Source organism: Geotrypetes seraphini, chromosome 5 (assembly GCF_902459505.1).
Source record: "Geotrypetes seraphini chromosome 5, aGeoSer1.1, whole genome shotgun sequence".
Classification (NCBI taxonomy): Eukaryota; Metazoa; Chordata; class Amphibia; order Gymnophiona; family Dermophiidae; genus Geotrypetes; species Geotrypetes seraphini.
Window position 1 is genome coordinate 154204658 of NC_047088.1, and position 18330 is coordinate 154222987.

At 42.6% G+C, this 18330-nt stretch overlaps 1 protein-coding gene across 2 annotated transcripts in view; it reads left to right on the plus strand.

Moving 5' to 3' along the window:
- The window catches only part of VPS8 (VPS8 subunit of CORVET complex), a 755312-nt gene that overhangs the window by 544487 nt on the left and 192495 nt on the right, over window positions 1-18330 (plus strand). For both annotated transcript variants that reach the window (XM_033944522.1, XM_033944523.1), the window contains 2 exons: window positions 2445-2525; window positions 7818-7987. In XM_033944522.1, the coding sequence (XP_033800413.1) occupies window positions 2445-2525; window positions 7818-7987 (251 nt within the window). The remainder of the gene's footprint in view (window positions 1-2444; window positions 2526-7817; window positions 7988-18330) is intronic.

The window sequence follows — 18330 nt, forward strand, 5'->3', positions numbered from 1 at the left end:
AACATGCACAGGGAATAGGGAAAGGACAAGGAGGAGCAAGGAAGAAAAAGAAATTAGAGGAAGTGAAAAAAAATTGAAGGAAACGTGTGGTATAGATGATGAGCTGAGGGACTAAGAATGTTATAATGCCCCTGTATCGCTTCATGGTGCGACCTCACCTAGAGTATTGCATTCAATTCTGGCCTCCTTATCTCAAGAAAGATATAGTAGCACTAGAAAAGGTTCAAAGTAGGGCGACAAAGATGATATAGGGAATGGAACTCCTCTCAAATGAGGAAAGACTAAAAAGGTTAGGGCTCTTCAGCTTGGAAAAGAGACAGCTGAGGGGAGATATGATTGAAGTCTACAAAATCCTGAGTGGAATAAAACGGGCACAAGTGGATCGATTTTTTTCACTCCTTCAAACATTACAAAGACTAGGGAACACTCAATGAAGTTACAGGAAAATATTTTTTAAACCAATAGGAGGAAATATTTTTTCACTCAAAGAATAGTTAAGCTCTGGAACGCATTGCTAGAGGTTGTGGTAAGAGCGGATAGTGTAGCTAGTTTTAAGAAAGGTTTGGACAGTTCCCTGGAGGAAAAATCCATAGTCTGTTATTGAGGAAGACATGGGGGAAGCTACTGCTGCCCTGGATCGGTAGCATGGAATGTTGCTACTCCTTGGGTTTTAGCCAGGTACTAGGGACCTGGATTGACCATTGTGAGAACGGGCTCCTGGGCTTGATGGACTATTGGTCTGACCCAGAAAGTCTATTCGTATGTTCTTATGACAAGCTATGATATGGAGGAGAGAGTGACAGGACCCTAGCTTTTGATTTGTCCACATTACCTGCCCTGCTCTTGACATTTAGATTCAGACTGATCATTCACTACCAGATGTATTTTGTTTTTCTTTGCTGGATGAGGAGAAATTTTTTTGTGAGTTTTGAGCTCATTAACCCCAATCATTTTCAAAAGTTGGCTCTTATGAATTTTGCTATAAGCACCACATGAATTATCAAGCTTCTGAAGGCCAGAAAAAAGCACACCGAGGGCCGGGTTTTGGCCCCAGGGCATAGGTTGAGAAAGCCTGTTATAGAAGACGAAGAAGTGACAGACTTTAGTGGTTTGTTGGATATGAGCAGAGAAGGAGAAAGAGGAATCAAAGATGACCCTGAGGTTGTGAGCTGACAAGACTGTGAGGAGAGTGTTGTCCACAGAAATAGAGAATGGGGGAGAGGGATATGGGTTTAGTTGGAAAGATAAGGTGCTGGGTTTTTTTAATTAGAAAGAATAGGCTTCTATTTTTACAGTTACCTGCCACTAAAGATCACAGATTAACAGAGAAATGTTAATTAGCTTATGATTGAGTTTTAACTACAAAGAACAGACATTCACATGCTAAATATATAGTAATACAAACAGAAAATGGAATGAACACAAATTTGAAAGTTGTAAACTGTAGCACCAGTTGTTAAGGTGACAATGGTATCCACCAACATAAAAATAAGTCTTCAGTTAACAAAATTCACCTCTCGTTAAGAGAAAGGAAAATATTTCAGATGTGCTTATTGATCTGAATTGACATTAGTCTACTCTTCATTTCAGTTTAAGTGCTCCATCATAAATCAGAAAAACCTTCCCTTGACATATGTTCCCTATGTTCATTAGTGTTGCTGCACTTCTTGGTGCTTACTTATAGCTATAACATATTTGCGTTTAAACGGCAGCATTTAAATATGTGAGAGAATACTGAACGGCTAGTGGATGTTGATTCCTGAAGAAGCATTTCTGAAATGGAGAGGCTCTGTCAAGCTAAGCTAAGTTACCACTATTATTAAATTTGGTTTGACTGCCGCTGTGGCATCCCTCCTGTTGGTAGTCTTTGGGGGGATGGGTTCCCTGCTGCAGCTGCTAAACTGATCGTGGCAGGAAGATTCCCTTGCCACGATCAGTTCAGCAGCAACCCGATTCTCTAACTGGCGCCTGTGACATGGACGCCGGTTAGAGAATCGTGGTGTTAGGCAGACTTAGGCATCTATCCAAGAGGACAGGTGCAATTCTATGTAGGACGCCCTTGTGTGGTTCTCAAAAGCTGCTTAGGCGGCTTCTGTGACCAAGGGTTCCTTTTCCGAAGGTGCACTAGTGGTTTTAGCACACGCACCAGATTAGCGCATGCTAGCTGAAAATCTACCATCTGCTCAAAAAGAGGTGGTAGTGGCTAGCGCGCTGCATTTTAGCGCGTGCGCTATTCCGTGCATTAGGGCCCTAACGCGCCTTTGTAAAAGGAGCCCCAAGTGTTCATTTATCTCCAGAAAACTGCAACCTAGAAATCCATTTAAAGCTTCGCAGATTTTGGTGGATACCTAACAACATATAGGTACATCAAAAGTTAATGATTTCACAATTTTGTTTCATGTGAAAAGAGTCTAACGTAATATTATTTTAATTTTTGCACTCAGGATCCAGTATATGGCAGAGGGAAACTGGGAGAGATACAAGGTCTTATATTGGGAATGCTGGAAACATTTAACTATGAACAAGTAAGTTCTTATAAGATACTGTAAAAATTGGGCCTCATTCTGTCTGCTGACTTGTAATGCCATTTCTTAATTGTGTCCTTAAGGTGAACATTAAAATGTAGCTACTGCCAGTCATTCGCTGTTATTTTGTTCCCATCCTCACTAGCACTTTTTATCATAGTGCACCAACCATTCGGGACCCCTGAAGAAGGCTTTATGAGCCGAAACGCAGATTGTGTTGGGTCCACATCAATAATTTTCACTTTGGATGAGTTTGGATTTATTACATTGTTTTCCCATCCAGATTTGTTAAATCCTATTACTGAACATTAAATATTGTCATCAAGAACATCTGTTTCACAGATTTTTGTGTGCTATCGGTATTCTCATTTCTTACTCAAGTTTCAAGTTTCAAGTTTCAAGTTTCAAGTTTCAAGTTTATTAGGATTTTTATATACCGCCTATCAAGGTTATCTAAGCGGTTTTACAATCAGGTAATCAAGCATTTTCCCTCTCTGTCCCGGTGGGCTCACAATCTATCTAACGTACCTGGGGCTATGGAGGATTAAGCGACTTGCCCAGGGTCACAAGGAGCAGCGCGGGGTTTGAACCCACAACCCCAGGGTGCTGAGGCTGTAGCTTCAACCACTGCGCCACTGTTGTGTGTTGTGAACTTAAAACTTCCCATAGATGCTAGCATTTCAAACATTTCAAAATGATTGAAGGTGCTCAATGCAATATAAATTATTTCATTTGGGGTACACAGCTGGTTGCTATGACTTGGTCAAAAATCAAGCGACCCTTTTACTAAACTGCGTTAACAGCGAAGTAGTATAATGTGGAATGAGCTAATGCGTTCCATGTTAGTTTTGCAGTGTGCAGTTGTGCAGTGTTTATTTTTGCTGAGAAGGGGGGTGAAAAATGTGTGTGAAAGCACTTTTCAGCTAGCACAGTGACATGGGCATGCACTAAGAGGGAAATTCTACAAATGGCTCCTAAATTAATTAAGAAATGCTGTTTAAAATGGTGAAAACTGGTAAACTTACAGTGCCTACTGGTACCTAAAAAAAAATCTGTGCCAGAATCATGCCCCTGTAGGCTCTTTAGGCTGCCTAATGCCACTGTGGGTGTGGCTAATGCCAGAAGTGGCATTAGGCAGCCTAAAGTGTAGGTGCGTTTCACAACAAAGGTGCTAGAAATGTAGGCCAGGAAAACCCAGGCCTACATTTCCTGCGCCTATCTTTCCTGGAGGCGTGATTCTGTATACAGCACCATCTTGTGATTGACACACGATCAGCAGCCGCTTTTTAGGTGGCTGCCGATATTGGCGGTATATAGAGAATCTGGGCCTAACTGAATAATACTGACTTTAGCACTTCCTAAACAGGAATCAATAAGTATTCCCACATTTATTTTTTTGTTAATGACCATATATTCAACAAATAGAAAAAAGCCCTTTTGACGGTTTCACTAAAAATAGGCTTAGAACATGGGAAAGTCTCATGTAAGGATTCGCTAAGCCTATTTCATAGTGCAGCGTTGTGAAAGAGCCCCAAATGTCTGTCAATTCCAATATCCTATTTTCAACAAAGGCTAATCCAGTATTATGAACTTTGGATGTTTTCTTAGTGAATTAGGTCCTGCTGGTGGACTTAGAAACCCTCAAGATTGTCTCTTTTAGCAGCCTAAACAGTAATTAGGAAATGTTTGATTTTTCCTGCAGAGGCATTCAAAATTATTAATCCAAATATTGGCCAAGTTCAAATATCATTTTTGGTGTGTAGCAATAAAACATAATGTATAGGCTCCCAAGAGAGAACATCGTATCCAAATTATTATTCTGTGGAGTCAATATCCAGAATAATTTAACTGGCTCATGTCTGGTTAAATCTCACCGGGTGGCATCTAACTTTATAGTGCTGCCGAATATCAGCTCTGATCACCACAACACTCACCAGATAATGCTCAGGTGGTCCAGGAACAGAGTTGCAGAGGAGTCGTGAGTTACGAAGGCACCGGTGACCACCTAGCTAACAGAGCATGTAAAACCGCATAAAAGGCAGTCCTAACTTTGCTCAGTTAGCTAATCAGGTATGGTACTGAATATTGGCCAGACCTACATCACTTTTGGGTGCCATCAAAAATCCTAGAGGTTCACTGATGGTGCTCAGATAGGCCATCACATTGAATATGAAGCCCTAATTTAGTCAATGATGGTCAGTGTTAAAAAAATAAATAAATCTGACAGCCACTGGCTGAATCTGTTTGTGGTTTTATTGGTTTAAATGTACTAACACAGTGAAAATCCTAGTCTGATGGACACCCCCCCAGCCAAATGTATTTTCAGGATATTTATGCCTGCAACCTTTCAGAGCAGCTTGTTTCTTCAACAGCTCCCTGACTGACTCAGCAAGGAGGCCATATGGAAAAACTATATATTAACTGGATAAACGTTCTAGATTAAGGAAAAATAACTTATTAAAAGCTGTTTTTTCATTTTTTTAGGAGTACATAACAGTTTGGGGATAATTTTCAATGGCCTTCTTAAGCTGCAGGTAGTTTAGTAGAAGGTCTGGCAGGCTGTTTTCAAAGAAAGCTATGCACATGCGGACCAGTGTAATAATTTTACAGTAAAAATTAACTTCCATATTAATGTTTTATGTATAGTACAATAATTAAAATTGTATGTTAAATCCAGAGTAGAGTAAACACTGTCAGCAATGTGCAGTGCTGTTCAGTAAACCTACCACAATTTAACTAGCCTATGTTGGCCTGACTAAGGCTTTTGGGAATTACCGTATTTTTTGCTCCATAAGACAAACTGACCTCAGCCAATCACTGAGCGGTGCAGGACCAGGCAGGAAGTACAAAGGTAGTGCTCTTGCATCATGCCACTCTGCTACCAAAGCCATCCATCCACCAGGAGAGCGCACTGGACCACCACAACTTTAAAAAGATACCGGGGGCTGCGGGCGGGCTGCTTCAGCTGCAGGCGGCTTTGGGCTGTGGGCTGTGGGCGGGCTGCTTCGGGCTGTAGAAGAGGAAATTTTTTTTCCCTTGTTTTTTCCTCCTCTACAAGGGGGTGCGTCTTACAGAACGAAAAATACGGTATTACAGAATCAGAAAATCTGACCCCTGATCTCACCCATAAGGTGATATCAGTATACAATAGACCTGGTGTCTCCAAATTTTTGCTTATCATTTAGCTGTTATAGGAACAATATTCTGAATAAGACCATATGGACAGGCAGGCTCCTGAAGCCTCCGTCTTCAAAGAAATAGCACCTATTTGGGGAAAAAGGTGTCAAAATAGTATTAAAGGGCATTATAAAGAACAAATACTGGGTATGAGGCAGATGCAGAAAGGATTTGCAGCTTTTTCATGTTTAAAAACACTGTAGTAAAAAAGAAAATGGAGACATTAATACAGACATTCACCTAGAGGGACATCTTCCATCAGGTTAATTTTTTCGTCCATCTGTGCCACATACACATCCATACATGGACACCATAGCAGCTTCTTTGTAATATTCTTTGCCAAGTGCTATATATTTGTAGCAAGCTTACCTCTTAGATGAAATACCCTTTATTCTACAAATATCTGCCTCTAAGCATTATTCTGCTATACCTATTGCCTCTAGGAAATGAATCCAGGACTAATTAAATTCATCTCGGGACATTTATTACAATACCTAGGTTAAATGGAAAGTAGTGCACTTTACTTCTATTTTAACTTCAGATGCTAAAGGTGGCAGTTAAGTTCAATTAACACTCCTAGCCATTGAATTGATTGGTGCAAGAGTGGGTGAAAGTATGCTTTGAGGTAGGCAAGCAGATGGGTGGAATTAAGTAGTTAAGAGGGTAGGTGGGTTTGGTGGGTAGATAGGGGTGCAGAGGTCCCAGACTCAAGTCACCCAATTTTTCAGATTCCTTGAATTAGGACCCAAGAGACTTAGGTCAGAGGGTCCCAAATTTCGAGTCCTCAGGTTGGAATCTTGTCGACAGGAGTTCTCCAACTTGGGGATCTCAGGTCTTTGTTGGTTGATTTTTGTTTGTTTGTTTGTTTTTAGGTTTCCACTGACTTCCATTGAAGTCACTGGAAAGTAAAAATGTTACTTTACTTATGCGGGAAGGGGTAAAACGCGGACCTGACAGTCCTCGCGGATCTAAACCCGCACGTCCTAAAAAATCTGAGGTACGTGCTACTTGTAGTTACTTTCTGGCTTTGACAGACCTCGGTGACAATTTAGTGCTGATGGATCCGTCTCAGCATAGGGAGGGAAAAGTATTAGGATCCATCAGCGCTACAATGTCACCGAGGTCTGTCAGAGCCGATTTACTGGGGCTGCAGGAAACCAGTTTAAATGATTCGTTTTGGAGCCGCACTAGCACTAGTCTCTGGCTCTGACAGATCTCGGTGACATTTTAGCGCTGACGGATCCTAATACTTTTCCCTCCCTATGCTGAGACGGATCCGTCAGCACTAAATTGTCACCGAGGTCTGTCAGAGCCAGAAAGTAACTACAGGTGGCACGGACCTCAGATTTTTAAGGACGTGCGGGTTTAGATCCGTGAGGTCCGTGTTTTACCCCTTCCCTACTTATGCTGATGTGTTAAAATTAGCAGAGTGCATACTTTTCAGATTTCTGTACACTACAACCCTTGCTTCATAGGAATTTGTTTTAGTGCATGGAAAATCTATGCTAAGAGGGAAATTAACCACTTTGCTAAGCTTGGTGCAGTTTATTATATTAGCTTGATAGTTTTTCTTTTCAAAATTAGCTTACACAGTTACCCAGCAATAGAATTATCTGCGTTCTTGACATTTCTTATTTCATTTAAGTGGAGGAATGGATTGGGAAGGATACATACCAATTTCAAATTTCCATTCTGAGCATTGAATTTCCTTCCCAAATCTAAACAGGTGTTTGGGAAATGTCCATTTTGAATGCTGCTAAAATTACCAGGATGGGAGTATTTGTCTCTTTCGGATATCTAGAACGCGTTGCATTTCTCAGCTATGCAAACATGTCTAGCAGAACTGAAAGAAAGCCATTCCTTTTCATTGTCTTCTGTCATTTGAGTGCAGTGAAAAGCACAGCAGTAGGATTTTGTCAAAAGACTGTATCTTGTCATCTTCTGCTGTTAATATTCTTTTGAAAATCTTTCATAAGGAATTATCAGATGGACAGATTATCTCTATTATAAATATGATGACACTGTACAAGTTAATAGAGGTAGTAAATGAAAATTTTCTCCTTCCCCACATCATGCTAAGCTAAATCTTTTTTTCTCATTTATTTCTTCAAATAGACTCTTTTAGAGACCACAACCAACTTGCTTAACCAGGATCTGCACTGGTCCCTCTCCAATCTAAGAGCCTGCGTGACTAGGGGCCTAAATCCAAAACAGGATTACTGCTGTGTCTGCCTGCAACAGTACAAGAGAAGACAGGAGGCAGCTGACGAAATCATCGTTTTTAGGTACTGGTAAACTTTGTGTTGTCATGTTACTGTATATTGATTAATCCATGGCAGATTGTGATGTACTGATGGGCCATTATCCAAACTTGGTTATTTTTTAATCAGAAAAATTTCTATATTTTTGGTAAAAAAATTGCCCTATTTTAGATGCTTTTGTGTTCAGTGTGTCTTGCTTTAAGAACCATTTTCATGACTGCTCAACAGTTACAACGAGTCCTGAAGAACATTCAGAAGGTGTCACCCAATATTACTCACTGGGAAATGCAATTGAAAATTGTTCTTAGACTTTACATTCCACCGGAACGTGCAGCCCGGATGGGGATTACTGCGTCGCATTCTTGCCCGAAATGCAATCAGGCTCACGCATCTTTGAGTCACATGTTTTGGACCTGCCCCGCAATCCAGCAGTTTTGGAGACATCGCTTTGGGGAAGGCGATGGCTTCTGCAACCGAGGGCGTTATTTGGATTTTATAATATAGCCTCGCCCAAACCCAGGGGAATGTCAGCATTTATCTCCAGAGCCCTTTTGATGGGAAAAAAAGCCATCCTCACCAACTGGCTCTCCTGTGATCCCCCGTCATATGCACAATGGAGATCCCTAATGATAGTGCACGCAACACTGGAGAGACGCATGGTGGGAGAATTGACTCTTGGCCCAGGTCGCAAATTTTGTCAGGTGTGGGAGCACTTCTGGCAGGACCTCACACCGCGTGCTCGCAGTAGACTTTTGAATCTTTAAGATTTTATTCCCACTCTCAGCTGTTGGACTGGCCATGGATTCTTGGGGATGGGAGGGGAACTGATTATATTGTTGAAAATGTTATTTCCTGAATGGTACTACTGTTTGTATTTGCTTCTTAATGCTGGAATATTAAAAATCATTTAAACATAAGAACCATTTTCAAATATAAGAGTTGCCATACTGGGAAAGGTCGAAGGTCCATCAAGCCCAGTATCCTGTTTGTAACAGTGGCCAATCCAGGTCACAAGTACCTGGCAAGACCCCAAAAGAATAAAACAGATTTTATGCTGCTTATCCAAGGAATAAGCCGTGGATTTTCCCAAGTCCATTCTAATAATGACGTACGGACTTTTCGTTTAGGAAATTATCCAAACCTTTTTGAAACCCTGCTAACCTAACTGCTTTCACCACATTCAACAAATTCTAGAGTTAATTACAAGTTGAGTGAAGAAATATTTTCTCTGGTTTGTTTTAATCTTCTACTTAGTAGATTCATTGCATGCACCTCCCCCCCCCCCTCCCCCAGTCATCTGATCTCCAGGCTGAAAGCCCTAGCTGCTTTAGCCTTTCGTTATAAGAAAGTCATCCCATCTTCTTTATTATTTTTGTCACCTTTTTCTGTACCTTTTCTAATTCCGCTATATCTTTTTTGAAATGCGGTGACCAGAATTGCACATACCAAAATTTTCAACCTCAATGCAGAAGTAACCATGAGGAAGCTGGACTTAGATGATTTGAGTGTTGGGGTGAAAATAGGCGGCATTAAACATGCTCATCTTTGTTTTCCATTCCTTTCCTGATAATTTGTAACATTCTATTTGCTTTCTTAGCTGCTGCACTCTGAGCTGAAAGTTTCAATGTATCATCCATGATGACACATGGGTGTTGACTTCTAATGTGGAAGCCTGTGTCATATAGCTACAGTATAATTTGGGTTACTCTTTCTCACAAGCATCACTTGGAAATTTCTTATATTAAATGCTATTTGCCATTTTGATGCCCAGTCTTGCAATTTAACAACTTGGAACAACTTTGGCCCAGATTCTCTAACTGGCACTGTTGTCAGCAACCACCTTAAAAGTGGCCGCCAATCACATGTGAATCACGCAATGGCACCATTTAGAGAATCGAGCCTCCAGCAAAATTAGGCACTGGAAATATAGGCCAGGGTTTTCCAGGCCTACATTTCCTGTGCTTACCTTTGACATTAATCATGCCTCCTTAGGCGCTTTACAGCACTTAAAGCCACTACTGGCATTGGCCGCACCTACAGTATCTAGGAAGGTGTGATTCTGGTGACAGATTTTTAGGAGCCAGTAGGCTACTTGAAAATCAGTTTAAAACATTGTTTAAATGGTGTTTTTCACTGAGCTTGGTTGCCTACCAGTGCCTAAAAAAACTGGTGCCATTTAGAGAATCGGGCCTTTGTCTTATCAGCAGATTTAATTATCTCACTAGTTACTCCCATCTCTAGATCTAGAGCGTAGCTGTTGTGCGAGTGCACAACACATGCATAATAGTTGTGACAATTTAAAAAAAAAAAAAAAAAAGCCAGCCGCAACTGAACCAGCATCCACTGCTCTTCCCAGTGGCCAAGAAATGGTTTTTTTAATGGATGCTCTTATTGTGTGCCTCACACAACACACGCAGGACAACTACCAGCAAGAAAATTTTGCCCCATAAAAGGAGGGTGTTCTCTTTTGTACATCGCAAGGAGAGTTCATTTAAATAATGAGCTCCTTGCTATGCATTTACATAGGGTTCTTGGTGGTTGCTACAAGGATCAGTAGCAGTCACAGAGAACCCTTTTGTGCATTGGGAAGAGAACTTTCCATGGCAGTAACGAGTCTTACCGCCACAGAAAACTTTTGTACATTGGGGCCACAGAAATTTGTTTCAGTTTCTCTGACTCATTAGCACCGGTATCTTCCTTGATGAAGACCGAAGCAAAGAATTCATTTAATCTCTCCGCTGTGACCTTGTCTTCCCTGAGTGTCCCTTTTACCCCTCGGATATCTAGTAGTGCAACTTATTCTTTTCCTTGGTTCTTGCTTCTAATATACCTAAAAAAAGGTTTTTACTATATATGTTTGCCTCCAACACAATCTTCTTTTCAAGGTCTCTCTTTGCCTTCCTGTCAGTGCCTTTCTTGTGACTTGTCGTTCCTTATTCTGTTTCCTATATTTTTCAGTCGGATGCTTCTTCCATCTTCTTATGGATTTTTTTTTTTAGTTCTAATAGCTTCCTTCACCTAACGAGTTAATCATGCTGGCTGTCATTTGGCCTCCCTTCCTCCTTTTTTAAAACACGGAATATATCTGGTCTGGGCTTTCAGGATGGTATTTTTGCCTAACATCCATGCCTGATGTAAATTTTTGACCTTTGCAGCTGCTCTTCTTTTTTACGATTCTCCTCGTGTTATCATAGTCTACTTTTTTTAAATGCAATTGGATTGGATTTTTAGTGCATACTTACTCCAGAGATTATATCAAATCTGATCATATTATGATCACAGTTATCAAGTGGCCCCAGCACCATTGCATCCGGCACCAAATAATGCACTCCACTAAGGACTAGGTCTAGAATGCTTGCCTCTTGTGGGTTCCTGAACCAGCTGCTCCATAAAAGAATGCTTGATTTCATCAAGCAATTTTACCCCCTAGCATGTTGTGATGTTATATTTACCCAGTCAGTATTGGGGTAATTAAAATCACCCATTATTATTGCTTTACCCTGTTCGTTAGCCTTCCTAATTTCTGATAATGTTTCAGCATCTATCTGTTCATCCTGGTCTGGCAGATGGTATTACGCTCCTATCACTATCCTTTTCACCTTGGAATTTCTACTCATAGAGATTCCAAGGTGTGTTTTGGTTCCTTTTGAATTTTTAGTCTGTTTCAAGGTCCTCCTTACCATCTAATGCTACAACTCCCCTTATTCGAGCCACCCTATTACTGTGATATGATTTGTACCCTAGGGTAACAGTGTCCCTCTGGATCGGCTTTGGTAGAGGGGGTGGGCAGAAAGGAGGGATCCCCAGCAGCAGCTTTGATGGAGGGTAGAGGGCAGGAAGGAGGGATCCCCAGCGGCACTTCGGTGGAGGGCATGGAGGAGGAATCCCCAGCGGTGGCTTCGGCAGGCGGGCAGGTAATATTCTCGGTGGTGGCCAGTGCTGCATACCTCCAACAAGGAACTCACGTACTCCGAAGAATGTGCGTACCGCATGTTGAGAAACACTGGTATAGAGGGTTTAAATGTGGTAATAGGGAGTAAGTAAAAGGCAAGGGAATTTTTTTTTCTCTAATAAATGGTGCTCACAAGGTAAAATAACTAGCAAGAGAGCATTAGTTCAACCATATATGTAATTTCTGTAACTGAATTGTACAAATATATTTGTTCAGTATTGTTCTCTTTACATAGGCTTCCAGAGAAACACAGGATTGTAAAATTCTTTTAAAATACAATTTTACATGATTTAGTTCTACTGTTTTGTATTCAAAGAAAGTTTCAAATTAAAATTTTCATTTATCATCATTGGCACTGCTTATTTTGCCAGAAGAGTTTAAACTGGTATTGATGAGGCACAGAACGTTTTCATATGCAGGTCCAAATTTATGGAACGTTTTTCCTCTTGCCTTACAACAAAGATTGAATTTTTTTTTTTTCTTATTAAATTTTTATTGAAAATTATAAAATACAAAACAGCATACATGGATATCAGTAATAGCATGAATGCAAAACAGCAATAATACCAGAGAACACTAGCAAACCAATAATGCACAAGAGTCACTGCACAACATCACAACAATAAACCCGACACCCACTCTCAAACAGTACCCCACTCCCCCTCCCCATAACCGATGCATTCCAAGAGTGGACCCCCTGTTGGTTCTTCAGGAGATCACCCCAGCAAACTTCCTCCCCTCCCCCTCCCTCGTTGATAAGCTTAAAGCAAGGAGTCCACTTTGTCCATAATCAAAGACCAAGTCCGGGTATGTAAGTAATAATATCCATGGCTCTTTGCAATGGAAAGTTCCATGGCACTCATGGTCCGAAACTTTAAAGTCCACTCCAATTTGGTAGGCGATGCCGCCTGTCTCCAATTATTGGCAATCAGGCATTTAGCTGCGGCCAGACTCCATCGCCGAAGCTTAGTTTGCCAGGTATGCGAGCACACATTATAAAGGCCTAACAAACAGCCCTGTGGAGTAAAGGATAAAAGAATTTGCAACAACTGAGACAGACATCCTATCATTTGTTTCCAAAAAGGTTTCAAAACCAGACACTCCCACCAAATATGTAAAAAGGTCCCAGATCTCACCCCACATCTCCAACAAAGATCAGAAGCCCCTGGATACATTCGGTGCAGACGCACAGGAGTGAAATACCACCTGGTAAACATTTTAGAAGCATTTTCCTGAATACACAAGAGGATGCTTTACCCACTTCGAAACATATCTGAGACCACTCCTTGTCTGAAAAATGACATCCCAAATCTAGTTCCCAGGCCCTTTGATAGGTAGGTTGAAAAAGGAAGGATCCCTGAAATTATTGATAGAAAACTGAGATTGGTTTAGGAAGACCCCGAAGTGTGAGCCACAACTGTTCTAAATGGTCAGAAGATCTGTGGGACCCCTTATCCCAACCCCGAGAGTGAATAAAATGGCAAATTTGCAAGTAGGCCAAAAAGTCCCCCTTAGGCAAAGCACAACTGAGCTGAAAGGCTTCAGAAGTCACCAGGATCCCCTTATGGAGAACATCTCGAAATGTAATCAAATCAGATTGTTCCCAGCGCTCAAAGGTACGACTCTCCTGACCAATAGGGGAACTGTGGTTCATCTCTTATAGCACCCAAAGTCGAAGGGACCACCACATCTCCTCAGCACCTGCGTGTGTCACACCACAACTTCAAAAGATGGTCCAAAAAGGGATTCCCCCTGACCCTCCAGGGATACACAGGCAGGGAAGGATGACCAAAGCCAAAACTTCAGGCGACGAGGTCCCACAAAATGTTGCTCCATTCTCACCGCTATTTTAGTGTCAGCTATCTCCCAATCCAACAAAAGTCTTATCTGAGCCACCCGAAAATACCAAAACAAATTAGGCAATGCACGTCCTCCTCTCGACCGGACTGACCATAAACCATGTCTAAAAAGACAAGGAGGTCTCCCCTGCCAAATAAACTTGAAAAACAAGGTGTGCAATTGTTTAAAAAACAAGGAAGGGACAGGAATCGGTAAAGTTTGGAACAGAAAAAGTAAGCGGGGCAAAACATTCATTTTTATAACAGCTATTTTCCCCACCAAGACAACCATAATCCATGCCACCTTTGCAGGTCATTCCGAATCTGATGAACAATCTTAGCATAATTCAAATCATACAGTTTGGGATAAATCAGTGGGCAAGCGGATCCCTAAGTACCGAATCGCCCCCGAGGCCCACCTGAAGGGAAACTGGGCAGATAACCAATGAATATCCTCCTTGGCCAAAGTGACTCCCAATACCTCAGATTTGTCCATGTTCACAGTGTACCCCGACTCCACCCCAAACTTGGAAAAAAGCTCAACGAGAATTGGCAGGGAGACCTCTGGGTCACGCACATACAGCAAAACAGCATCTGCAAACAAGGCTATATGATGGTTCAGATCACCAACTCTAACCCCCCGCAGTGCCAAATGTTCTTGGATATGAATGGCAAGGGGCTCCATGGAGAGAGCAAATAAAAGGGGGGGGGGACAAGGGGCAGCCCTGTCATGTTCCCCTAGCAATGGAAAAAAAGTCTGTGTAACCTCCATTGATCCGAATAGTTGCCCTTGGAGCCCTATAAAATGCTTGCATCCAAGCTAAGAAAAAAGAACCTAACCCCATCCTGCCCATCACCTCTCATAAAAACTCCCAAGCAACCTGATCAAAAGCCTTTTCGGCATCAACTGTCAAAAAGGCTATTTTATCAGATGTCCGCTTAGCTGCCCACAATAAGTATAATGTCCTTCTAATATTATCACTAACCTGATGTCATTGAATAAAGCCAGATTGATCCATATGGACTAACGTAGGCAGGATCCTACCCAAACGAAAAGCCAAGACCTTCGCCAAAATTTTTGCATCAGTGTTCAACAGCGATATGGGGGCGATATGCTCCACACCCTAAAGGGTCCCTTCTCGGTTTGAGTAAGACAGAGATCCCCACCTCACCCATAGAGGAAGGCAAGGAGTTATCCCCCCCCCCCCCGCACCCCATTCGCAACCCTAACTAGCAAAGGGGCCAAGACATTGTGAAACTGTTTATAAAATTGATTCATATACCCATCTAGTCCAGGCAATTTCCCCGTCTTCAATCGTGAAATAACTTCCAATACCTCTCCCAACTCAATGGGCTTGTTAAGAAGCTCACAATCAGACGCTGACAGCCGCAGTACCTGACTCAAATATCCCGGTATAGCATCGACGTCTCTCCCAGCCATTACACTATAAAGTGTAGTATAATAAGGAAGAAAAACCTTCCCGATGGCCTGATCAGTACAGTGTTCCAGGCCGTCTGAATCACGAATACGCGTAATAGCCGGCCTAGCTTGCTTCAGTTTAATAAAGTGGGCTAAGCACGAACTGGACATTGTTTATTTATTTCAATTTCTATCCTGTCCTCCCAATAGCTCAGATACTCATAGATAGTTTGCCAGAGTTGCAACCTTAAAAACTCATATTCATCCAGCTCTAAAATAAAAAGCTCAGCTTGCGCCTTCAGAAGTTGCTCATACACCAAAGGATCCTGGTGTCTCTGATGTAAACTCCAAATAATTGCTCACGGAGGGATAAAGATCGTTGTGCTCGCAATTGCTTATGACGGGCCCCCCATTTAATAAAAACTCCACGGACCACCACCTTCAGAGCATCCCACAAGATAGAATCACTAACCGTATCATTATCATTATGCTGAAGATACCGGTCCACGGCAATACACACATCCTGTACCACTTTAGGATCCTTCAATAAGGACTCATTGAGCCACCAAAAATAGTGTCCCCCCATCTTCCAAAAGCCCGCACAAGCTATCCAGACCAGAGCATGATCAGATATCTGGATTTGGCCAATCTCTGCCTGCTTCACCCCTCCCCACATATTACGATGAGTCCAAATCCCATCTATGCGGGCATAGAATTGATGTGCATGCGAATAGAAACATAGAAAAAAAGCGGCAGAAAAGGGCTATAGCCCACCAAGTCTGCCCATTCCAAGTATCCCCCCCCCTGAATTTACTCCCTTAAAGATCCCACAAGAGTATCCCATTTTTTCTTAAAATCCGTCACGCTGCTGGCCTTTATCACCTGAAGTGGGAGTCTGTTCCAATGATCTACCACTCTTTCGGTGAAGAAGTACTTCCTGGAGTCGCCATGAAACTTCCCTCCCCTGATTTTCAATGGATGCCCTCTGGTGGTCGAGGGCCATGGTGGTACGGGCCATGGTGTACCAGGCTATGGTGTGCCTTCACCTGGGGTACTGCATACAGCACTGGTCGCCATATATGAAGAAGGACACGGTACTATTCGAAAGGGTCCAGAGAAGAGCTGCTAAGATGGTTAAGGGGTTGGAGCAGCTGCCGTACAGTGAAAGATTAGAGAAACTGGACCTCTTCTCCTTCGAATAGAGGAGATTGAGAGGGGACATGATCAAAACATTCAAGGTACTGAAGGAGATAGACTTAGTAGATAAGGACAGGTTGTTCACCCTCTCCAAAGTAGGGAGAATGAGAGGGTACTCTCTAAAGTTGAAAGGGGATAGATTCCGTACAAACGTAAGGAAGTTCTTCTTCACCCAGAGAGTGGTAGAAAACTGGTATGCTCTTCCGGAGTCTGTCATAGGAGAAAACACCCTCCAGGGATTCAAGACAAAGTTAGACAAGTTCCTGCTGAACAAGAACGTACACTGGTAGGGCTAGTCTCAGTTAGGGTGCTGGTCTTTGACCAGAGGGCCGCCGCGTGAGCGGACTGCTGGGCATGATGGACCACTGGTCTGACCCAGCAGCGGCAATTCTTATGTTCTTATGAATAATGAGTGTAAGAGCGTTGTGTGGGGTGTGAAAGCCTCCAGCAGTCCACCAGGCCCAAAGTGGTGAACAAAGATAGTAAAGCCCTATGATAAGCCCTAGAAGGTGATCTCGACCATCCAGAGGAGTGATCCAGGTACACATCAGGAGTTACATTGAAGTCCCCTCCCAGATAAATGGAACCCCCTGCAAAACCCACTAAATCTGCTCTGATAGAGTCATAGAACCCCGCCTGACCTATATTAGGACCATAAAGGTTGATAATAGTGACTGTATGTCCTTGTAAAGAAACCAGAAGAGCCAGACAACAGCCAGCAGTATCCCAATATACTTGGTTCACAACTAATCTCAAACCCTTTCATACAAGTTTGGGAAGCCCACCCACCTTTTTACCAGGATGCTGCCCCTGGTGAGACCATACCTGATCAAAATAGGGTGAATGCAAGACAGCCACATCCCGTGGCCTCAAATGCGTCTCCTGAAGTAAACACACATCCCATTTCAGTTTCACCAATTCACAATACACAATACTTCACTTACACGAACCTAGAGTAAGAAGCTTACCAACACCACACCGTTCCCCAAAACACTCCCCCTGGTGCTGCGCCAAACCCTGTTTGCCAGGATCCGCCAGCGTGTGCAATCTTCCCCAAAAGGCAATCACACAACAACAAAAAAAATGTTTAAACTTCCATAAAAACCCCTCTCGCAAACTTCATCACAGCATTCGCCCTTCCCCCACAGCACCCCATCTCAACACCATAAAAGAACAAAACTTTAACCACACAACAAGAACCACCCCCCAAAAAAGGCCCATGCCTGAGCAACCCCCATGACTCGGAGAGACTGCTATAGTCCCAGCCAGCTTGCACCAGTTCACGCACTCATTAAGGTTACTCAGACACACGCCAAACACACTAACGGAATCTCCAAGTATAGAAGCAAGTAAAATATGCACTCAAATGACAGCAATTATCACTTCAAGTAAAGCAATAAAGCCATCAAGGTAGCAAATGTGAATGTTAGTTTTTTTGCTGGAGTGCAGTATTCTAAGTCCCACTTTGTTTAGACATGGACCCAATGCTGGGGCCTGAGAGCCCTCAGGAGCACTCATGCATCCCATTTCCTGCATCACCGCCCATGCTTCTGCTACTGTGCTCATTCGTTTAGAGTTGCCATTGATAGTCAGCCTCATTCCAAAAGAAAAGAGCCAGAGATATTTATGTCCACCGGCTCGCAAAGCTTGAGTGACTTCCTTAAATGCTCTGCGTTTCTGTAGGGTAGACCAAGCCAGATCCTGGAAGACTCCCACAGTAAGATCCTTCCACCGGAAAGTCGCCTGTCGTCTTCCTGACAACAAAATGTATTCTTTCAGAGAGAAATCTCCAAAGCAGGCGATGATATCTCGGGTGCCCTGTCCACGAGCTGTGCCCGCAAGAGGATTATAGAATCAGGCACTTCAGCTCCATCAGCCCGCAATAAGGGCGCACAAAAGTCCCGCACCACCGCTTTACAATCCTGGTAAGCCTCAATTTCAGGGATTCCCTTGAATCGCA